Source organism: Psammomys obesus, unplaced genomic scaffold, assembly GCF_907164565.1.
Source record: "Psammomys obesus unplaced genomic scaffold, mPsaObe1.curated_primary_1811, whole genome shotgun sequence".
Taxonomy (NCBI): Eukaryota; Metazoa; Chordata; class Mammalia; order Rodentia; family Muridae; genus Psammomys; species Psammomys obesus.
In genome coordinates this window covers 4653242-4677873 of record NW_026596040.1, presented here as the reverse complement: position 1 = coordinate 4677873, position 24632 = coordinate 4653242, and the positions used below count along the sequence as shown (strand labels likewise).

Sequence of the window (24632 nt, the reverse complement as noted above, 5' to 3'; positions counted from 1 at the left end):
TAGATAGATAGATAGATAGATAGATAGATAGATAGATAGATAGATAGGTAAATATCCTCCAGATAGACCCACCCTACATGCTCACCTTTTTTACTTAGATTCAACTGATTGGGGTCTTTAGTTGTATCTGTGAACTCTCTTCATGGCTGCACTAGGTGGGTGAGAGTGTGTACAACTAGATGTGAATGCATCAACTCTTTCCCTTTTGTCCCCCGCCCCCAGCTCTCTAAAGACAATATTCCTTATAACTAAGCCTGATCTGAAACCAAAGAAAGGGCATCCCAAGGTCATCTTAACAGAGCTAGCATAGACAAAGCCATCAAAGCAAGTGTGCGACAGACAGAAGAAGACAAACACATGACCTCTGATGAAAGTCTAATCGTTTGGGGGCCTGTATTAAACACCAAATTAGTTGCAGATATATGCCATCTCTGGGAGTTTCTTCATGTTTCCTTTATTTTATTTTATTGAGACATGGTCTCACTCTGTAGCTCAGGCTGGCCTGGAACTCAGCATCTCAGGATCTTGGCTTCCTGGGAATCATGACTGCTGGTGTATGCTACCAGACCCAGAAACTTTCTTTCTTTATACATGAGTTTCTGTGTTCAAGACCATCTGAGATTCTACGACAGGTCACATTTGAGGATTAAAAATTTAGCAGCCAATCTCCAAATTATAGTAACTATATTCAACCATGCCAACATAACCAAGCACATACTATGTGGAAAATGTGCTCCAGGATGTGGAGGCACGAAGGGGTCCCAGACGGTTGGACAGCTTCATGATGAAAACAATACCTCAACAGACTCTTGGATTAGACATTTTCTTTTTTTTCTTTATTAATTACACTTTATTCACTTTGTATCCCCTCTGTAGTTCCCTCCCTTCTCCCTTCCCAATCCCTCCCTTCCTAAACCTCTGCATGCATGCCCTTCCCCAAGTCCACTGATAGGGGAGGTCTTCTTTTCCTTCCTTCTGATTCTAGTCAATTAGGTCTCATCAGGAGTGGCTGCATTGTCTTCTTCTGTGGCCTGGTAATGCTGCTTCCCCCTCAGAGGGAGGAAATTAAAGAGCAGGCCAATCAGTTCATGTCAGAGACAGTCCCTGTTCCTAACACAATGGAACCCACTTGGATACTGAACTGCCATGGGCTACATCTGTGCAGGGGTCTTAGGTTATCTCCATGCATAGTCCTTGGTTGGAGTATTAGTCTCAGGAAAGACCCCTGTGCTCAGATTTTTTGGTTCTGTTGCTCTCCTTGTGGAGTTCCTGTCCTCTCCAGATCTTACTGTTTCCCACTTCTTTCGTTAGATTCCCTGCACTCTGCCCAAAGGTTGCCCATAAGTCTCAGCATCTGCATTGATAGTCTGCAGGGCAGAGCCTTTCAGAGGTCCTCTGTGTCAGGCTCCTGACTTGTTTCCTCTTTTCTCCTTCTTCTGATGTCCATCCTCTTTGCCTTTTTGGATAGGAATTGAGCATTTTAGCCAGAGTCCTCCCTCTTGATTAGTTTCTTTAGGTGTACAGATTTTAGTAAGTTTATCCTATATTATATGTGGATTAGACATTTTCTATGGGAGCTGGAGAGATGTTTCAGCAGTTAGGAACACTGACTGTTCTTCCAAAGGACCCAGGTTCAAATCCCAGCACCTACATGGCAGCTCACAACTGTATGTGACTCCAAAATCAGACAGCCTTACACAGAGGTGCATGCAGGCAAACACCAATGCATATAAAATAAAAATTAATAAATGTTTTTAAATTTTTTTTAAATGAAATTTTCTGTTACACAATTTTGGGCCTTCTGACATGTGGAGAAAGAGTCTGTGGTTGTGGGGCTTTCAAGAGCACTCCAGTCACAAACGGTGCTGGAGCCAGCCTTGTGAAGCACCCTCTAGATTTAATATGGCGTCATATAACTCTGTCATCCTGAGCCGAGCACTCAGCAAATACCCCATGGATGTTTGCACATTGGCTTTTTAAAGCTTCTGAAAGATGAATATTCCCTGAAGTGTGCTTCAGAAATCACCAGTGCCTTACCCATGTCCTTTTAAGCTGATAAAGTTGGGTACTTTGTAATCATTGCTTAATATCCACGGATCAAATCTGAACCTTAAAAAAACAGAGGAAGATCTTGTGGCAGTGTGTGTCCCCGAAAGGGAGTCCAACTGTAAGAGGCTCAGAGTTCAAGGCCAACATGCAGCTATCCCCCACTTCAGAACTGGCAGACTTTCTATAGCAGTAGTTCCTAACCTGTGGATGACACCCCACACACACAGATATTTACATTATGATTCCTAAGAGTAGCAAAATTACAGTAGCAACGAAAATATTTTATGGTTGGCGGTTCAGTACAACACGAGGAACTGTATGAAAGGGCAGCAGCGCTGGGGAGGCTGAGAGCCACTGGTCTAGAATCTCCCACACAAGGAGCATATAGGTGCCCTCTGGTGCTTGTGAAATGGTGGCCTCATCCTGTAAAGGCAGCACTGTCGTAGTTTGTAACAGTTCTGCAAGGATCCCCTTCTCTCTCGTCCCTGACTGGCTTAGCCAGGACTTGGGGAAAATAATTGTCAGTATCAGAAAAATCAATGCAGTGAATCAGAGGCACGCGTGGACAGCCACTTTGACCCCAAGACACTGCGTGGAAATGGTTTCCTTGGATACATGAAGATGGGATTTTGTCTAATATGAAAATGATTTGAATAATTTTTCTCCATTATCTCTTCTGATAATTAAAATCCTCAGAGGGTGTTAATAGGATTCTATTCATTTAAAGGCAAATAAATTGAGCCCCGGAGAGAGAAAGTGACTTTCTCAAGTTCTCTAAGCTAAACGGAAGTGGAATGAAAACCTAACCCTGCTCTCCCAGCCACATTTGTGACAGTCAGAGTGTCTAGCACAATGTTTTCTTGAACTCTACCCACTGAGCTGAGGGGCCTATCTCAGCTCTCCCCAAGGGTGACCCCAAGACAAGAAAGTCCTATTGCTTAAGTGCTGGCTGTTTCCTTGGTTTAATAATATCCACTGTAGAGATCTTGGAAAATGAGATAAAACAGCCAATAACCTCACACTGATTTTGCCTCTCGGTTTTGAGAATGCCAGCTAATTCAACCATATTGGTTGAGGAAAAAAAAAGGAGGAAGCAGGGGAAGGGGGAACCAAGAAATTCAAACTCTTTATTTGTGAGGTCTTTCTTCCCTTCAGTCTGGGATACAGCACCCCTCACTCCCCACCACACACGCACACGTATACACGTGCACACACAAGCACATGTGTACGCACAAACATACACATGCATATTCACACACACTCACACATGGACATGCACATGAACACAGAGAGAGAGAGGGAGGGAGGGAGAGGAGAGAAAGGGAGGGAGCAAAAGAGAGAGACCCTGCCTAAGGTAACTGATCTACCTTCTCTGTCAACCTCAAGCCTCCTAATACCGACCCTGTAGGTTGGGATTCTTTCTGGTTTGGTCACTGGCATATGCCCTGCACCCATGAGAACACTAGGAGGTTGTTTGCTCTCCAGGGGAACGTGAGTGGACGCCAGGTACTCACAGGTGATATACACACTGACTTTGGGAGTCTGTTCTCTCTGCAAGGCATGGCTGTGTTTCCTGTCTACTCCTCCTGCTCTTGCTCTTCATTTTCCTTCAGTCATCAGGCTGTACTATCTATTTTGTCCCTATTTTCCCTCACCAGGAATAATATATGACAAACATAAAATCTGTCTTAAATACCATTATACTCTAAAATCTTACTATTTCATTGGATTTAGATGTGGGAATGGCGGATACTATTAAAAAAAAAAAAAGAACCGCTCACAAATATGCCCCTCATAGAACCGTCACGAACAGCTCCATGCTCCGCCAGCTGTTAAGTGCATCACTTTCAGGTGTAGGCTTAAATTGCATTGTGATCCTCGTGTTAGAATTTTACATACAAAGGTTTTTCTGTTGTTGTTTTTACATACTTGGACATCTCACTGTAAAAATAATTTAATGACAGAGCTTTTTTTAAGTTCACTTTATCATGTGTTTATAATTATTTGGGTCAGTCTTTCATAATCTTGCCGTTGACTGGAGCCTGGGGAGTGACAAGTCTAGAAAGCTTGGGTCTTCCAAACTTTGAGTGTGCATTGCCTTTGAAAGGACTCCCACTCCCTTCGCCATCCTGTCCTGATCTTCCCCACCCCCTTATCCTACTGCTCATGTAATCTATGGCTAGGGCTGCTTATTTGTTTTAAGCAAATCCCTGAAGGGGTGACCTCCCAGTGTCTTCAATTATTACTTTCTATGATGCCTTAGGCAACTGCCTGGCACAGCAGTGCCCTCACTTTCCCGCCTTCTGCCTTGCAAGGATGAAGCTCAGCTGCCAGGCTGGCTGTGCCCCATCCCATCCTCAGAGCTGTCTCCAGAGTACCCCCTGGAGAGCCAGATTAACCCCTTTTGTTAGTAGAGGTAATTTGCCTGGGTTTAGCATTAATAAGGCATGCTCCAAGCAGTTGAGGTCAAAAAGAACATATCTGTCAGGCCCCAGGGTTAATTTAATGGCAATCTGTTGTTTGTCTGGGTTGTACATTAAGCACGAGCCCAGTGATATCTTTTGCTGTTTAGTTATTTGGAACAACAGGGAAATAATTTAAATAGAGTGCTCAAAAGGATCAGATGGAGAAAATTGACTGTCAAAATACATCATTCCATTTTTCTAGTAACACTGGGCACCTTGCATTGCATAGCCCCTTTCTCCCTCCTTCCCAATACGAAGGGGGAAATGTGTATGCTGGAGCCTTCAGAACCCAAGAGAGGAATGGCCTGGGTCTCTGAATATCAGTGAATTTCATGTTTCTAAAATTCAGCAAAGTCTTCCCTTAAGAAATAGGACAAGAAATCCCTGTCAGGCTTTTGTCCCAACTTCTAGTTCAAGAAAATTAACTATATCATAGGACACAAAATGCCTGGTTCTGGAAAATACCATCACAGCATTGTAGCTGGTGAGTTTTCAGGGGCATAGTGCAAAAAAGCTAGAGCCCCCTCTGATGAGCTATTCATTGTTCCCCTAGAGCCAAACAAAACTGCTCAGGGAACCTGGCCTGGCGAGGCCACTCCTCTTGAATGCAGTATGGCTGTGTGTAACAAATCCTTGCACAAGCAAATCCAAGCTCTGCCCCACACAGTCATACAACCCTGAGAAATTTACCTCAGAGGCCAGCAAAGTGTCTTAGCAAGTAAAAGCTCTTGCCACTGATGGCCTAAGTTCAATCCCCAGAACCCACAAGGTGGAAGGAGAGAACCAACTCCACCAGCATGTCCTTTGCACACTTTGGCACATTCAAAATAAATAAATAATGCCAAAGCCACAGTCACTCAGATGGTCCCAGTTAAGCCCATTGGGTATCAAACAATAATCAAAAAAACAAAAGCTTATGAATATGGAAAAGGAACTTATAGAAAGGATGAGGGGTTAATATGAACAGGAGAGAGACAAAAAAGGGTGAGGTCAAGAGTAATCAGAATGTAATGAATATATGGATGAAAATGGCAAAGAACAAATTTAAGAAACAGAAGTTTTTCCTGATTAGAAAAACAAACTTGCTTCACTCCATTTTCTCCGCTGTAAAATGGGGCTATTAATGGCACTGACTTCATTTGCCTGAAATGAAGGCCAGATGAGCTGATAAGACACTTAGTCCAGACAGCCTCTGTACTTGGTAGGCACCAGCTATTGGGTGGTTGTGCTGAGAATGAATAGAATCATGGCTTCTTCCCTTGGCCAAACCTAAGTCAGACAGATGAAGGGTGGGTGGAAGGAAGGACAGATCTAGACACAGTGGACCAGGCAGATCCACTGGGCACTGCTCCAGGAAGATGTCCGTGGTGGTGGGAGGGTACTTCTGGAGGCACAGACATACTCAAGCACTTTGTTTTCACATCTTCTGACTTTGAGACTTTATTTTTAGGTTGAAAAAAAAAAACTGTGTCTGTAGCACCTCCCTCTCCCACACAGTGAAGATCTCTTCCAGTTCTGCTTGTCTGCTGAGCTACACTGAGAAAACTGACACCAGATTTTCTCTCCTTACTTTGGGAAAAGGAAAACATGCGTGCTGGCACCGTGGGGTACAGAGACACTTTCTGATGGGATCTGACAGCAGCTAAACATGAACCTCTGCTTGCCCTACCCATTGCCATGCCCGTCAAGCCTAAGGCACAGGTCAGCAGCCAGAGAGCACATCAGAGCTGTGGCCTGCAGCCCCTGCCAAGCGGTTTGGGTTCACGCTTTGGATGCGTGTTCCAAATGTAAGCACTGAGTCAAGAAGTAGTGTTCTGTGACCACAGGAATACGCATGCCCCCTCGAACCAAGTAATCTTTGCATCTGGTTTTAGCAGATGAAAATGCGCCAAAAGGCAATGTTAGCACAGGCTCAAACTAATTTTAGAAAGAACGCAGTGCGGTGCCTAAGAGATAATCACACAGGAAGAGGGCCAGCCTGGTGCAAAGCCATTGTAACAAACTGCACTCTGCAACAGATCCAACAGGATCCTAGGCGGTGTTTGCTGCTACGTGTCTACATTTGCTACCTAATGGCTACCTAATTGGCACTAAAAGGGCTCAAAATAATGAGCTTGTTTGTCCCTGTCTGCTTGCCAAAGAGGGATCTGTGTTGCTTGCTTAGTGAAAAGTATCCTTAGGATCGTCTAACAAACAAGCTCCTGTTTGTTCATGCAGCGCATTGCTTCCCAAAGAGTGGCACAGAGATTCCCGGCCCATGCATTTCCGTTTTAATCACTGTGTGTTCATTTTCATGTAGATGATTAAACCCATTATTTTGGGAATGTTTGCTTACTGCTTAGGTGAGATGAAAAAGTGAGGCAATTCAAAGATGGTCTAAAGAAAAACATGGTAAATATGTGAAACACAGGGGGCCAACATCACAAACATGACACGTGAGTGTGAGTAGTGGAAACACACAGGGGGCAAACATCACAAACATGACACGTGAGTAGTGGGGTCAGAGGGGTGCAGGTCCCCTTGCTCAGCTTTTATTTCCACTGAATTGCCTTTATAAACAAAGTCTACACGTTTCCTTCTGGTGTCCAAGGATGTGGCCTCTAAATAGATATACATATATTTAGATACATATACATATGAACAAATACATACACACATATATAATTTTTATAACAAAAGAATATATTGAGAAGGTGGGAACCTGGGAGCTGAGTCTATTCTACCCAATGCATGTCCCTCACTACACACAGATGGTTTCTTTCTGATACTTTAGCCTCCACCCAGCACCCCAGCCCTAGAGAATCACAGCTTACAGAGACAACATCCTAAAGGAGGGAAACTGGGCTATCGTGAAACCTCCCAGTCTTCACTCCAGGTACAAAGTTGTGTGTGTGCGTGTTTGTGTGTGTGTGTGTGTGTGTGTGTGTGTGTGTGTGTGTGTGTGTACAGACATATGAGGATATTCACCTACTCACATACACACAATATATATATTAGATACATATGTATATGTATGGGTAGGCATACACACATTAGTATATACATTATGTATAAACCATATGTACATGTATAGTGTACGTATACATACATATATATATATACAAATTGTGTGTGTGTGTGTGTGTGTGTGTGTGTGTGTGTGTGTAGGTGAATGTGTTCCTCAGCACACTGGAGGAAGTTACAAGACAGCTTGTGGAAGTTGGTCATTTTCTACTACTTGGGTCCCAGAGATCAAGCTAATGCCATCAGGCCTGGCAGCAAGCACCTTCCCCTACTGAGTGTCTCCCAGCCCATTAGCCATGTCTCTTGAGGAAACTTCTTGAATGCTCACAGAACCTCTCCTTGCACCCCTGGAAATGAGGGTAAATGTGTTATTCATATCGTGAGGGTTAAATGAATCAAAATTCAGGATATATGTGCTGAGAGGCCTTTTAGCAAACCCTCGTTGAGTAGCAGCTGCTGTTGTTACACAGATCTTTTGTGGGAGAAGATTTGCATCCTGTTGCAGATGAAATTTATCAGCCCAGGAATCCCTGTAAGAATTCGAATTGAATAGTTTGGCCAGAGCGGGCCTAGCTAGGCCCCTCCTGTTGCTATAGAATAGGAAACATTCTTGAGTGATCTCATGGGCAAATATGAAGTTGCCTTCTACATGTCACAGAAGATGGAATTGAGATGAGGAGTCGGGAACACCTAAGTTCATTGAGATAGAATTTCACAGTGTGGCCCAGGCTGCACTTGAACCTGTAGCCTCAGCTTCCTGGGTTCGGTAATTAGAGTCAACTTAGACCTAAGTTCCAACACTACCTCTGACTACCCGGCCATCCCCTCCCTTTTATCCCTGAGCCTCAGCTGCCAGAAATCACTGCTGCCTGCTCTTCTGCTAACAGCTTTCCAGTGAAATCCCCCTGTGTGTGATAAATGCTCTCGTAGCACTTGTAGCGAGAGCTGCTAATGCCCCAAGCTCTACTCCCTTCTCCTGGTTCTTCCTTGACTCGTCTGTGCCAGATATCGTGGACATCAAGCCAGCCAACATGGAGGAGCTCACGGAGGTGATCACAGCGGCTGAGTTCCACCCCCATCACTGCAACACCTTCGTATACAGCAGCAGTAAGGGGACCATCCGGCTGTGTGACATGCGGGCCTCTGCCCTGTGTGATAGGCACACCAAGTGTGAGTATCAGCCCAGGGGCCATGAGGGTGGGGGTGGGGGTTGCCCTGGCGTCTGACATGCAAGAAAGAGTATGGAGCCCTGGCAGGGTTTCATCTCATTTCACACTGGGAGTAAAGAAATCACCGGTGCTAAGCTGATGTGGGAGTCAGCCCCACATTTAATGTTCCTGAGAAGGCTACCATGCAAACCTGCCAGCAACTGGCTGATACTGAGCTGGTCTGAATTCTGTATGGCGATCACTCACTGTTGTGAGGAAGACGACCCCAAGGAGCAGCCAGGGAAACAGTAAAGAGACCGTTAAAGGGTGGTTTGGACAAGGAGGTCAGATGGCATGGTCGGCAGCAGGTAGATCTTGGCAGCGGAATTAACCGGATTTGCAGGACTGTGAGGATATAGAGGGGATGAGGAAGGGATAGGACAGTGGTTCTAACCTTCCTAATGCTGTGACCCTTTACTTTAGTTTTTCATGTTGTGGGGACCCACAACCATAGTATTTTTGTTGTTGTTGTTGCTACTTCATAACTGTAATTCTGCTACTGTTATGAATTGTAATGTAAATATCTGACAGTCAGGGTATCTGATATGTGACACTCCCCCACCCCCAGAGAGTCGCAGCCCACAGGTTGAGAGCCACTAGAATTATCAGAAGAGGCAGGGGTAAATGTAGGGCTAGGGGAAGGAAGAGGGAAAAGAAGGCACGCCCAATGATTGACATGAATGGCAAGTGGGATGGGGACTGCTGCGGATCATACGAGGCATGAAGCATTTGTGTCCAGTTTGGGACATGCTATGCTGACTGTGGTCTAACATGAGCTGCCTCGAGGCACAGGTTCTCTCTGGGACGTGAAGATGGAACAAGGTAGGAGTACCACTGACTTAGAGATATTCCAGAGGGGCTGAAAGATGCCCTGGTGTCCCCACAACCAGTGCAGTAGGTACTAGTCTGGGCTTTGGAGTTGGGCAAGGCCAACATGAGTCTAGAATGCAGAGGAATGAACCATGAACTGACTAGGAAAATGGCTGAGCCCAGAACTAAAGCTGGAGAATGGTCAAGGCCTTAAAAGATTTTAGAATGAGAATGGTTTAGGACAGTATTTGGGGAGCACAGCTAAGCTCTGTTCCTTGGTGACTTTGTGACCCCAGGCAATCCTCCTGAGCCCCCACAGACCCCACAGGGCAAGTGGGAAGAAGAGATCAACACTGTTACATGCATACACATGACTTCTAGCATCTTCTGAGCATGAGGGAGTAATAGATGGCAACCAGAATGTTTACCCCAGTCCTCCAACCCCCCAGGCCTGCTGCTGTAAGGTACTTAGAACACTATTCTTTTCCATTATTCATAATTTAATTCATATTCGCCGACTTCATACCATATGCTAGGCACTGTATCCAACTCGGGAGAAACAAGGATGAGCAAAAGCAGATGCTCATCTCTCTGTCTCTTAGAGCTCACTCTCTTAGCCAAGGTCCTGCAGAGATGGGGGGAGGATGGGCGCTGTGTATGCAGAGATTTATTATAAGGAACTGGCCCACTGAGATCTGCCGTCAGCAAGCTAAAGTTCTGGGAGAGGGGATGTCCTTCTGTTTCACAGGCCACCAGGCTGAAGATCCAAGTGTCTCAATTCAACAACACCAAAGGGGTAAAAATCATCCCAAACCCCCCACCCCCAAAGCAGTCAGGTGGAGAAAGACTCTGTCACTCACAAAAGGACAGGCTCTTTCTTCCAACCACGCCTTCACCTCATTGGCTGAGGTTCATCCCCATTAAGAGGTCAATATTTATTCAGTTTATCAATTTAAATGTTAAACTTATCCCAGAACACCCTGGAAGAAACACCAGGATGTCAGAGCAAGTATGTGAGCACCTGTGACAGTCAAGTTGACAGAGAAAATTAAGCACGCTCAAGAGTAAAGACACCTGCCTTCGTTAGAGACTCACAGACAGAGCACTGAGCAGCATCAAAGAGCGGCCTGGTGTGCTGTGAGTTAGCATCATGGGGACCTTGCCAGGCCATGATTGCTGTTCTGACATGCAAAGACCGAGGAGAATAGGGAAGGGTCATCCATACACACGGAAGCAGGAAGTCTCCCCAAGGACATGCTCCTTCATACAGCCCTCGTGCCACACACCCTGACAAGATCAAAGTTCATAGAGCAGTTCCCCCGAGAGACCCGGAAGCTAGGAAGCAAGCCTTCCTCAAACCTGCCCATTACCACCCAACCCCAGCCCTGCCCACCATTGCAAGGCGCCAGCCTGTTAACCTAATTAAGAAGAAATAGATTCATTTTCCTGACTGAGCCAAAAGGCTGACCTTCTTCAAGGCACACCTCCCTTTGTTCCAAAGCCACCCGGCCCCAGCTCCTGCCAGCTGGGAGGCCCATGTCCTGACCTCCCTCCCGCCTGACATTTCATATTGATTTTTCTCCATCCACCTCCAGTGCCAGCCCACCTTCGGCTAAGGCTCAGCTGAGGCGTGTGAGTGGCATGAGACAGTTCATCAGAGTTCAAAATGAAAAGCAACATTGGCTTTCGGAGATGAGCGCCTAGAAGGAGCGTATTTAATAATCGTCGGCATTTAATCAAAACGCCGAGGAAAACCGTGTTATCAGAGCTGAATATATTAATTTCCATATGTCCCTCACTCTGCATGCTCAGCAGGGGTTGGAAGGGATGATTTGTCCTCTCCCTCTCTTTTCTGATTTTTTCCCCCCTTCGCTTCTGGCGGTGGCGAGGTGTTTGCATTTTTAGTCTGAGGCGCCTGAAACAAAGGGAGCAACACTATGCTGGGCTGGCTCCTGCTTGTCTCTTTCCACACACACGTGTTGGGGAATGGGTGAAGAAAAATGGCCAGGTAATACCAATGCCAGCCTAAAATGGAAAGAGTTAAAGCCTGAACTCCTGTCCACCACCAGCAGGGACTGCCTCCTGTCCCTGTCTCCACCCTCTAGGCTCCAGGGAACCTAACCACACTGGGCTGCTTCAGGAACTCCAACATCTTTAGCCCCTTCCTGCCTCAGGGTTTTTGCATAAGGTCTTTCTCTGCCTGGAACACTCTTCCACCATGACCCTCAGTTATTATATACTTGTCATGGAGCCAGACTGAACCCTTGTGGGAAAGAGAAAGGAAGAATGGCACAAAGAGCTATAAGAGAAGGTATCTTCACTTACCAAGGATGTTTTAACAAAGTACCTCTGAGCCACTTAGACAGCAAAATGTTACTGTGTCACAATTCTGTTTCCAATTTCAAGTTTCTTATTCCGGTCCTGTGTGTGGATGCAGGCTTGCAAGTACCGTATCCTTATTCATTCTATTAATCTAAACGTTAAGCTCATGAGAAAGCCAGTGGAAAACTTTCAGCAGTCACTTCTCTCCTTCCTTCCACTTTTGTTCTAGGGTTTCTCCTGTTGCTTCTGCCATACTCTGTACTCCAGTCTAGTTATCCTGCAAAGTCCCAGGCAATTCTCCCATCGAAGCCTCCCATTTCCCAACAGAAATAGGATTACAGACATATGCCGCTGTATCCTGTGTTTTCATGTGCACTCTCGAGTCAAGCACAGGTTCTCAGGCCTGTGTGGCAGCGTTCTTAACAGCCAAGCCATCAGACCAGCCTCTGTCTCAAAAGTCTCAGAAAGATGTCAGCTGGCAGGGTTGGCTAGTCTGGTCACAGCCTTCACTTAAAGAAGGCAATCTTCTCCCTGTGTGTACACACCCTCTTTCTTGTGTGCATCTGTATCCAAAATCCCACTTCTCTACGGAGGAGGCACGGGGACAAAAACTATCTTGCATGTTAGTTGGGGGTGGCAAAATTTAGTCCCTTCAGGAAGGAACGATAAATAATTCTGCAAGTGTTCAGGCCTAGAAGCCTCCTGTCCTCATCTTGTTCCTTCCTGCAAGTCATTGCTTTCCCTCCTGGCAGTAAGGACAGAAAAAAAATGTCCCTGACACAAGGTTCACACAGTGTACATACAGAGTGGGTGTTCTAAGTGTGGCTCTTTTTTTTTTTAATTTATTTAATTTTTTATTTTATGTGTGTTAATGTGAAGGTGTCAGATTCATTGGAATTGGTGGTGCAGACAGTTGTGAGCTGCCATGGGGTGCTGGGACTTGAACCCAGGTCCTTTGGAAGGGCAGACTGTGCGCCTAACCACTGAGCCATCTCTCCAGCCCTTAAGTGTGGCTCTTTAAGTGTGGCGTAGACAGAGGACTAAAGGAACAGGACCACGAGAACTGTACTTTGAAACCTTGCTATTCAAAAGCCACCATCCTGGCTTTTGGGAGAAGGCGGTCGGGGAACTTTCCGTGGTGCTGAAGCCATTTTCCTCCGAAGATTTTGCTTCCTTTGAGAGGTTCTGAGCTAAGTCTGCTTCCTACTCAAAAGTCACTCTTCAGTGCTAATAAGTAGAGTTTGAGTTTAGTTCTTAATAAAATAAAAAAAGCCAGGTGTGGTGGTGCACGCCTGTAATTCTAGCACTCAAGGAGGCAGAGGCAGGCAGATCTCTGTGAGTTCAAGGCTAGCCTGGTCTACATAGCTAATCTAGGACAGCCAAGGCTACACAGAGAAACTTTGTCTCAAAAGCTAAAAAGAAAAAAAGAAATGCCAATGGAAAATCATAAAGAATTTTGTCTTAAAATAAGTCTTTGATATATATAGCATATACAATTTAAACTTTTATTTAGAGAAGCAAAGAAATCCACCAGTGGGAATGAGGCACTTTGAAGGGATGTGCAGAATTTACTTTCTAGGGTCCTGTGGATGCACTTGAGGGTGAGAACAAGTGAGTTGCCTGTGGCGAGCCAAGCAGGATGCAAAACCTTCAATGTATGACTGTGAGGTTGACTGTGCCCAGGGACCATCAGAGACTACCTGCAAGGAAAGATGTGGAAGACATGGACTGTGGGCCTGGTTTCTAGATTGACCCTAGGTTGTAGCTTTACTTGTATCATTTAGAGACAGTCTGTGAATAAAGGGGAGCACCCAGGGTGCCTTAACTCCAGTGGGCTCTGCAGGGAAAAGCGACACTCGCTGCACACACAGATGCCCACCATAGATAAAGGAGGCGTGCCGAGTGGCATGGGGACCAGCCTGTCCTTCCCTACACACGTGGCCCAGGGAAGCTTTCTTCTTTTTTCCTTCCAAACAGCAGCAAGTGAGCTCAGACTGGAATAAGATGTGCAGGGAAGACCAGGTGGCAATATCAGCCAGTGTCACAGTAGCCAAACTGAGCACTCTTGAGCAGGTGGCCTCTCTGTGTCCCAGTTCACTCACCTGTAAAAAGTGGCCAGTGGCCATATTTTCCTTGTAGGCACTTAGAGGATTAAATGCAGAAACAGAATAGTGTCTGACACATAAACATGATGTAAAATGAAGGTTCTCCCCCCCCCCCTCTCCAGCCCCCCCCCCTCCATCTTTTCCCTACTGGGCATGTCTTGTTTTTTACAAGTGAATCTAGGAGGAGAGGTAGTAATAATAGAAGTACTATTGTCACCAACTGTAATCACCTCTCTGTGTGTTTTACAATGTGTAATGTTTTTTCATCTCTGTGATGTTTTACAATGCCTATAAAGCCAGCCAAACATGCAAGTGTGGGCCGATTTCATCCCCAGGCCAACCCAGTGAGGAACCCGTCACCATTATTCAATCAGAGAAGAAAGAAAGTGATATAATTATGTGGACTAGAAAACCAACATGGCTATGGTTTGTTCCAGGCCTGTGCAATTCCCATTCTGGCCTTTCGGTTCTCTGTCCATCTCCCCGCTGCTCTTGATAAGGGCCATACTGTGTGCTCACTTTGTGTAGGGGCCGGGCGAGCCTTGTGACTGTGCCCTCTTTCCACCCTTACCACCTGGCAGAAAGCGTCAGATTCCTGCTACAAGAGCTCCATGGGACAAGAGCTGAACAGGCCGCACTGGGATGGGCTGGATGCTTGAACTCAGTCCATGTCTCTACTCTAATTTGTCAGGACACCAGGAATCACTTATTCAGCTAAGACCTATTAAACGTCTTCTGGCTCTTTTGCTATCCAGAAAGTGATATTCTGTAAAGCAAGGAAATAAGTACATTCAAAAAAAAATAAGTATGAATTTTCAGACAGTGGTGCAAGCAGTAGAAAATAATACAGAGAGTAGCTGGGGTGGAGCTGAACCAGAGCTGAATTATTGCAAGAATCCAGTAGTGGTAAAGATCCTAGCTCAGGAACACCTGTGAAAATAAGCCAAGGACTAGAGGATAGGGATAATTATATAGAGAGGAGTGTGGAAAGGGAGGCAAAAAAAAAAGTATGGGCTATGAGCCATATTTTGTGCAATGTGAGAAAAGCCCATGGATGTCATTCCAAGTAGGACAAAGTAGCAGGAAGAGAATATAGCCTCCTGTTACAAAAGATCATTTTTGGTCAGTGACAGTGTCCCCTAAAGTTAAATCACCTACTGACATCTTATCCATCATCTTCCAAGAAAAGTGCATTTCTTGGAATGTATCTCAGCATGAAAAAAGACTTGGCTGGGCTGTGGAGATGGCTCCTTGGGTAAAGTTGTCCCCACCCATGCATGAGAACTGGACTTCATATCCCCAGCACCCATGTAAATGCTTGGTGGGCATGTCACCCTGCCTGCAATCCCCACCCTCAGAAGGCAGAGACAGAGAACCCCAGAGCATGTCGGCCAGCTACACTAGCTGACTCAATGGACTCCAGGTTCATTGAGAGATCGTGCCTCAACAGATAAGGTGAAGAGTATTTGAGGAAGGTACCCATTGCCAACCTCTGGCTTCACACATGTGCATTCATATGCAGTACCCCCATACAGATGAATACCACACACACACACACACACACACACACACACTCAAGAGAGAAAAGCACTGCTATGCTGGAATGTCTATAGCCTTAAGAGACTTCTCAACAATGGGACAGCCAGCTGAGGAGCAAGGCAAGCAACTGGGGACTCTTTCTGTGGTATCAGGAGGAATGATAGCCACTCTGACAAAGGAGTGGGGCACAGGTGTGGCCTTCCTGTAGGTAAGGCTGTGAGGGCTTGCTGAGAGACTTGAAATGGTGAGGCAGAGGAAAGGGAGAAACTTTAAGTCATGCATTGATTCGGCTTATGGTACAGTGGAAAGATAGTGAAGCGAGGAGGCTGGCAAAGGAACTGCTTTGCTGTAGAAAGGCTAAGCCTGCTTCTTTGGCCACCTTCAGATAGGGATGTCTATGAGTCATCCAATTAGAGAAGTCTAATGGTCAGTTGTAGACACCAATGTGAAATCTCAGAAAGACATTATCCTGCAAGTATAAAAGTGAGAAGCCATAAGCAAATGGTGGTGTTTCAAGCTGTGAGACAGAATGATTCTACTAAAGAGACACAGTGTGGGTAGAGAAGAGTGGAGGCCCAGGACCAAGGCCAAATGGGATATTAACACTTAACAATGGAGTACAGAGAAGAAAGTAGGAGGTGAGCTTCCGGGGAGGGGAGGGAAGGTAAGAGGAAATCAAAGTGTGTAAGCAATGCATGGAGAATGGCATAGAAAGACGCTAGCATCAATGCTTTCAAATGCTTCTGTGATACCAACAAAGATGAGACTAGGGACGTGATCGTGAGATTTGGTCCTGTGGCAGCCTTTCACTATTAGTTAAAGGAAAAGTGCACGGCCTGACGTGTTGTGGTGTAGATCCGCTGAGTGAAATCAATCATGCGATGCCTACTTCCTACCGATGCAGGTTAAGGTCCTGAATTGCTGCTCCACTGTGGTTTGGGCAGGCTTGCCTCCATCCTTCAGGCCTCTGGTGACCCCACCATGTTGGGAGGGATTTGACTTGCACTAGGGACTTAGATGAGAGCCAGCATGCCTCTCCACAGTAGCAGGGGAGCAAACTTACAGCACCAGTCCCCTTGAAGGCTCCACCAACAGCTATCTGTGGTCCTTTTTACCAAGTGCCCTTTCACAAGGGCAAGGCTGTAGCCCAAATCAAAACCAGAGGAATTTCTTTCTCTGTATACCACCATGTCTGACTTTCTATTCAGCCCTTAGTCCTGCAGGGCATGTAAATGTGTCTGTCTGGCATGGACTATGTCTAAGGACCATTGGGCCTTTTTGTATTGAGGAAATAAAGGTGACTGTACTTCAGGCCTAAACCGTGAGATATTTTTAGTGTATAGCCTCATTAAGAAAAGAGCAGGTGAAAACACAGCCAAGCTCGATGCCTAACCCAAAAATACAAAACAGAAATTTCATTTTCCTCCAAAGGTGGAAGGCATGCAGAAGAATTAGTTGTTTGTCTTGAAATATTCTATGTCTTATTTAATTCTCACACAGATTGGCATTAGTACCCTGGTTTACAGATAAAAGAGATGAAGAAACTTGTCCCCAATTCCAGGGCCAAAGGCAGACTCGAACCTATGTCTGTCAGCTTTCGCCAAGAATTCACTGCTGCCCTGCACATTTGACAGGAAAAGTACATGATTGTTTTCTAGTATCCAGAATGATAATGTCATGGGTCTACAATTTATACTACTCACCTCAGCCCCATGCTCTAATCTGACCATTTCTGGCTGCATTGTAAAGTCAGATCTGCACAGGATGTGAGATCCATTCTCATCCCAAACATAATTGCCAAACCCAGATTCTGTAAGCCAGTCGATCCCCTAATAAACCTGTGTCTCCATCCCCAGGGTCCTATGGAATGTGTCCAAAGGTGTCAACTATAACTGCAGCTGTGATTCATGCTAAAGCCTCCAAAAGGGGTTCAGTATCAATCTGGGCATAATTAACATTGTTTACTGTAGGAGCGCTTGGTTAGGGTAGAGAAACAAAGCCCCTTATTAAAATGCTTTTTCCTGATGACAGGATTACAAACATACAGGGACACACACCCAACCTGGAGAAAAGCCAAACAGCAAAGCTACATGAAACAGAATACACAGAGAGAGAGAAAGAGAGAGAGACACTCACAATGTCTACCCCATTCAAGCTTAGCAGCAATTAACTGCAGAGAAGACAAGATCCACATCTGAGTAAAAATAGAATCCCTTCCCCCTTCTTCTGTCTTCATTTCCATTTTTGATTAATTTAGCAGTTCTGTCAATTAGTCATCCTGGAGACTGCAGTTGAGTGGATTTTCCTAAGTACTAGAAAGCTTATTAATTTTGGAGGCGAGTGTCATTCATTAACAATTGACGCTGTCCTAGGTCCTCCCCACTGCTCTGCTCAGGGTCTTGGGTAAGCAGTAGAGGTTGAAATTACCACCTGCCCATGGCTTCAGCCTCCCCCACCTACTCCTTATGCAAGATGAGAAGGGTCGTAAGTGGCTCTAGCCCTAGAACATCTCTAGGCCACTGTCATTTGTGACAAGCTGTTACTAACCAATCAAAGGCACAGGCAAGCATCCATAGTGCAGCTCAAGGAAGACAGAATCAGGGGACAACCTGGCAGGTATTTTTTTTTTCTGCAGAGGGTCCCTGGGTCTCAAATGTATTAGCTGATGCTGTCAGGCTCTTAAAGTAGCCCATTCCTTTCTGCCAGAGGCATGTCAGGAAACCCAGCACTTCCTAAAAGCTATAACAATAACCTCACAGCCCCAAAGGCTTTAAACCTCACATAGTTGTCATGTTGCCATTCTGGAGTCCAGATATCTAACCGGTTTGACTGGCTAAAGTTAGACTACCTTCCCATAGGACATTCTGGAAAGAACTGATTTTCTTGAGCTTTTCAGCTTCCAGGGACTAAACCTCCTCTCAGGCTTTGAGAATCCAGTCACAGGGAAATGAGAACTTGGCATCACACCCCTGCCTCCTCTTCTGCCTCTTCCTCCTCTTTTAAGGACTCTTATGTTTGTATGAGGTCAATGAAGAGGAACAATCTCACTTTAAGGTCAGCTAACAAGCAGCCATAATCTCGTCCATCCTTGTTTCCTTTTCTGTCATGGAAGGAGTCCACAGATTGCAGGAGTTAGGATGTAGCTATCCTTGGGGCCAATGTTCTGCTCACCATATACCTCAAGTTTCAGCTAAGGCACATTCTACCAAAGAGGCTTCCTGGACTCCCAAGGCGGTTTAAATGTCCTCTCTGAACACTTAATGCCATGTGTTAACTGATCTGTTTTGTTTCCCCCCCCCCAAGTCAGACCTCCCTTATGGCTAAACTCTGTTTATGGCTCCCTGGGCTCATAACATAGTGCTGAACAATCCTCTAGGGGCAAATGAAATATGATAGTTTGCATCTGGTGCTCCTCTTTGATGAGCTAGGAAGGCTCACGTAAAGGAGCAGCTGACTGGCTTCATTCATTTCTAACTTTGAGAGTGCATTCCTTGCAGCTGGGGTTTATGTTAGTGATAGAGCATGTTCTTAGCAAGTGGGAGGCCCTGTTAGAAATCTCCTGGGGAGGGAGAGAGGACAGAGGGATGGAGGGGGCAGAAAGTGCTGAAGAAAAGGGCCCGCTTTACCATGTTTAACTGACATTCAGGTTAGAATAGATTCCTAGGCACTGCTGAAAGCAGTTAAAAAAAAAAAAAAAAAAAAAAAAACCTGGCAATAACCTTGGGCTATGATTTCAAAAGCTTCAATGCTTTCACAAGCTGGGAAAATGCAAGATAACTTGAGTCCTGGGAGGAGTCTGTGAAACAGTGACCATCAGTTACTAGTGTACTCAGTGACTGTTTATGGCTGCCCAGTGCTAAGATGATAGAGCCTTCCACCCATGCGGTCAGGAAAAGGAATCAAACAGCAGTCACCGGGACAAACATACTTGGTGAAGAGAGTCCCTGACGCAGACACTGCAGCTATGCAGAGGTTCTCGGTAGAACTGTGCTGATGAAAGGGGCTGGCCGTTCTGTTATAGGAGCAGCTGAGGGGAGCTGGTGGCACAGGGCACATGAGGAGCCACATTCAAACTCCCCTTTGCACACCTGCTACCCCTCAGGCCGTATGATGCCCACAGGACATGGGAGTTTATCAACATGGTACCCTATAGGCCATGGTGAGGACTTTCAATGTTATTATTATAGGGACAGGGACACCTAGGAAGGTTTTAGGAAAGGAGTAAGATGGGCATCTGTGACCATTTAAGAAGGAAGCATCAGGAGAAAGAGTGAACACCAGGAAAAGAAAATGTTCTTGAGATGTCAAATTGCATGATTTGGAGCTGTGCCTGGGGTGTAAAATAGCAGGGCTCTTTGTAAGCTGTCTGTGAAGGGTGAGGTCAAGAACCAAGGCTAAGGCGGCTAAGGAGATGACTCGGGCAATAAAGCGTTTGCAATTTTGAAAGCATGAAGTCGTGAGTCTGATCTGCAGAGAGATGGCTCAGAGGTTAAGAACACCGGCTGTTCTTCCTGAAGGTGCTGAGTTCAAGTCCCAGCAGCCACATGGTGGCTCATAACTATCTATAGTGAAATGTGGTGCGCAGGTACACATGAAGGCAGCATGCTGCATAAATAATAAATATATATATATATTTTTAAAGTCAGACATGGTTCACTAGCCAGCCAGTCCAACCTACTTGTCAAGTTCCAGGCCAGGGAGGGATTCTGACTCAAAAATGAGGTGGGTGGTTCCAGCAGGCTGGCTGTCCTCTGGCACATACGCAAGCGTGTATATGCACATACATGCAGAGAACCAAGGATGTACCCAAGTATTTTGGTCTTCGTGCAGGTCGAAGTAAAGGGACAACCTGATGGATTTGCACAGATTAGAGAGAGGGGAGATTGGAGGGGGAGTTCATAAATTCTAAGATTCATGGGGAAAAAAATCTCATAAAATGTTTGCATTGATAAACTTTGCTAAGAAATATTGGCAGCCCCTCCTCATCTTTTATCTTCACTGATCTTAATGGAAACTTTTTTTTCCTCCTCTGGTTTTTCCAGACGGGGTTTCTCTGGGTAGCTTTGGCTGTCCTGGACTCACTTTGTAGACCAGGCTGCCCTCGAACTCACCTAGATCATCCAGGCTCTGCCTCCATGAATACTGGGATTACAGGTGTGTGCCATTGCACCGGGCTAGGGTTACAGGTATGTGCCGCTGTGCCTGCTTATGTGTCTTTGTTTTCTGGTTGGGGGACGGTGATTGTTTATTTCTTTTTAGTTTTGTGTAGCTGGAAAAGTCAAGATTCGGGGAAGACTGGGACGTTAGCAGTGATCTGGTCTATTTCGTACTTTGAAGGATGAATAACAACATCCTCCGTACTTGTGGGCACTGAAAGGTGGAGAAAGGGGCATATCTTCTGTGTGTAATTGACCTGTGTTGAATATATCGGCTAATTCAAGCCCCTGTATGGTTCACATAATTCTATTTTGACAGCTCAGCAGGTGGCATCAATAACTGAAACTCGAGTGCTGCCATCCACTGAAACGGCTTTCAGCCCATCTTGCAAGTCCTTTATCTGTTGCATTGCTGTGAGGACACCAAGCACAGACCAGAGGCAACAGAGGGCAGGCAATGCTCACCCCACAAAGCTCATACGATCCCCCCTGTTCTATCTGTAACCTCAGAATACGCATTTCAATGGGATTTGTCTTTTCTATGGCCATCCTTAGCCCTGGGGTCAGCCAGGACATCCTGAAATTACAATGGCTTTTGAAAATCCCTGCATTGAGCCAAAGTTGCCAATTGAAAAGTTACATGTGAGGGGGGAAAAATGGGATCATTAAGCTCGGGGGGTGGGGAGTGTGGAAATCAAAGCAGATATTAACACTGTTGTACCGAGTGTGGTGGGATAGAAAGGCATATGCTAACGCAGGACAGGAAATTATGAAGTGTTTCTGACATAAAGTTCATTTTAAGCTGAACATGAAATTTTGTTTGCCAGTGTCAAGGACAGCAGATGCTGACTAAAAGTGTGCAAGCTCCAGACAGTGGTGATGCACACCTTTAATCCCAATGCTCAGAAGGTAGAGGCAGGCAGATCTCTATGAGTTCAAAGCCAGCCTGGTCTACAGAGCAAGTTCCAGGACAGCCAGGGCTACACCGCAAAACCTGTCTTGCAAAACAAAAGTGTGCAAGCCGAACCAGATGCATATGTGACTTCATGGGGGAGTGCTCGAGTCGCCCTGAGGCGACTCCCCAGCACATAGGGAGAAATAATTGAAGGGAAAAATAGACCCTGCGTGCCTTTATCCCTGTCGTATCGCCTGTGATCTCCTGTGCCCCTGTCATTACTGGACCACAAAATTATGAGCTGATATTAGTCCAGTGCATCCTTGCTGCCCCGGGGAAGTTACTCATATTAGAGACCAGAGACAGAGCCTGGTGCCGCATGGACACTAAACCACACTGGTTAGCTTAAGAATGAATGGTGTGAGCTTAAATGTCAGGTGCCCTGTGATATCATAGTGGTGACCCTTTCTTTAACTCAAGACTTTCATACAGCATATATTATTGTATTCTGTCCCATCCCCCTTCTCCTCTAAGACGCTCCCCACCCCCATGCCTACTCAATTTCACATTATTTCTCTTGTTTAAAAAAAAAGAAGAAAGAAAAACAATGCTGCTATTCTTGTAAGCCACTAAAGATCATGGAGGCCAGTTTGTGTTGGCCAGCTGCTCCTGAGCACACAGCCTACCTTGGAGTACAATTTATACCTACCCAGTGAGGTTCTGTCAGAAAAGACTATTCTTCTTTCTCCCAGAAGAAGTAAATAGCTTCCCAGCGAGGTAGATTATGTGCTGTTCTCCCTCTTCTGTGATGAGATTGTAAGACCTGGGGTCTCACAGCTCAGGAGTTTAAGATCGCGACCTTCCCAGAAACTCTCACAGACCACGCAACTCAGTGCAAAAGCAAGAGGTTTAATTTAACCATTGTGCAATGGGGTCACCCCTGCCGGTCAGCAAAGAGTGGCCCCGGGAGACAAAGGCTTTAGGTTTTTAAAAGAAAAATTGCGGGAAATTTGAAGTTGCAGTTTCGGCAATTTAGGATTGGATGAGGAAACTACAAAGTAAGATAATTGGTTAGTCTTAGGTGCTCAAGCTTGACCAGTTCTGCCAAGTGTGGACGCAGCTGCAATTGAAAGTGGGGTGGTTAGCTCATCCTTAAAGATTTGGCTGGAGGTCAGGAGCTACTCAGAAGAAGGATTGAGGCCATCTGAGTTCATTGCTAGGAAACACTATCTTGAAGACAAGGGTCTGGTTGTTCTTTTTGCTGAGTGAAGGTCATTGCTTGCTTGCTTTTTTTATATCTGTCCTCACAGATAGGGTCACATTCCTCCATTCTCTGGAAAGGTACTAAGAGGCTTTAGCTTAACCTGGACCTAAAACTCAAAACTATAGGCTTTAGAAGATATATAGGTTACAAAGTTAGCCTAACCCTTTCAGGATATCCCTCCTCTGGCTTGGGCTTCTGCGTGCCTTGCACGTGCCATCACAGTCTTTGTGGGGTCATAAGTGCATCGACTTTGTCGAGTCTGCAAACCACCATTTCCTTACAACCACCACCCCTGGCACTTACAGTGTCTCCTCCCCCTCTTCTGCATAGATCCCTGAGTCCCGAGGGGAGGGCTTTGATGAAGGTAACCCTTTTGGGGCCTAGTGCTCTGAAGTCTCTCTCTTTCGGCACAGTGTCCAGTCGCGGGTCTCTGTGTTCATTCCCATCTATTACAAGGAGGCCTCTGTGCTGAGGGCTGAGCGATGTATTGCTCTGCAGGTGTAACAGTACGTTGTTAGAAGTTGTTTCATTGCTGCATTCATTTAATAGTGTTGATTCTTGAGCGAAGGATGTGATAGAGGTGTTGTGTATAACATTTTCCAGTTCCCGGGACAATCAAACAATCTCAGACTCAGAACTATTTCTATTTTAAACTTTTCTCATACGAGCTTTCTTGAAAGGTTTACTAACCTATGCAATAAAGTCTATTTTTTTTTTTACGTTTTGAACTGCATGTGTGTGTACATGCATGCATGCGTGTGCATAACCACATGTTAATGCCACATCAGTGTATGGAGGTCAGCGGAAAACTTTGGGGAATGGGTTCTCCCCTCACACTTTTAATGATCCAGGGATAGATAGCTCTATGGCGAACACCTTTACCCACTGAGTCATCCCATGGCTCCACAGTAGACTCATACAAAATTATTATTTGATGCAAGGTTATGCATAACTGTAGAACGGTACTGTTATCCAGGCATGGTGGCGCATGCGTGTAATCCCAGCACTCAGGGAGACAGACATGGGAGGATCTCTGTGAGTTTGAGGCCAGTCTGGTCTACAAAGTGAGTCCGGGACAGCCATTGCACAGAGAACCCCTATCTTGAAGGAAAAAAAAAAAGAATGGGACTGTTACTGGCCTGGCATCCTCCTGCTCTACTTGATAGTTGTACTGAAGGCAGAAACTCTCTTCTTTGCTGCTCTTGGAAGCTTTTGTGTCCCTAAGCAATTGACATCAGTGCCAGCAGACAAGCAAGAGCAGCAGCAGGGAACACCCTTTTGTGTTTCAATTCTCAGTAAGGTCTTAAGCCACAGGTCCTAAGACCTTAACACGTCTGAGCTCTTGTGCAGGCCTTGGAAGTTAAGATTCCTCCATCCTTGATGGCAGCCACTGTTACTGTTCTTGGGCCAAGGGTGTCTAACCCTTGACCCTTAATGACCTGCTGCTGCATCTACCGTTTCAGTTGCAGTTGTGCCAACCCTGTGACTGCTATCAGTCCTGCCTCTGTGCTATTGCTATACTGCCGATCTCTTGGCTTTGACTCTGCTACTGTCAAGGCCTCTCAGTGGTTCCTATGGCTCTGCTCCTGGTACTCTCAAGGCCATGTGGTCCATTCTACGCCTCTGACGCTCTCCATGGCTGTGCCTATCAAGTAGCCAGACATTTAGTACATTTATTGGCCACTTGGCTGTTACTACCTTAGCTACCATTTCTTTCTTTGGAGTACCATGCAGTCTGTTCTACTGGAAGAGGAAGGAAGGAGAGAAGAGAGGAAGAGAAAGAGAAAGAAAGAAAGAAAGAAAGAAAGAAAGAAAG

General features: G+C 45.6%; 1 protein-coding gene across 3 annotated transcripts in view; it reads left to right on the top strand.

Moving 5' to 3' along the window:
• Ppp2r2b (protein phosphatase 2 regulatory subunit Bbeta) overlaps positions 1-24632 on the top strand; it is a 393858-nt gene that overhangs the window by 342774 nt on the left and 26452 nt on the right. For all 3 annotated transcript variants that reach the window (XM_055622592.1, XM_055622593.1, XM_055622594.1), the window contains one exon: positions 8523-8687. In XM_055622592.1, the coding sequence (XP_055478567.1) occupies positions 8523-8687 (165 nt within the window). The remainder of the gene's footprint in view (positions 1-8522; positions 8688-24632) is intronic.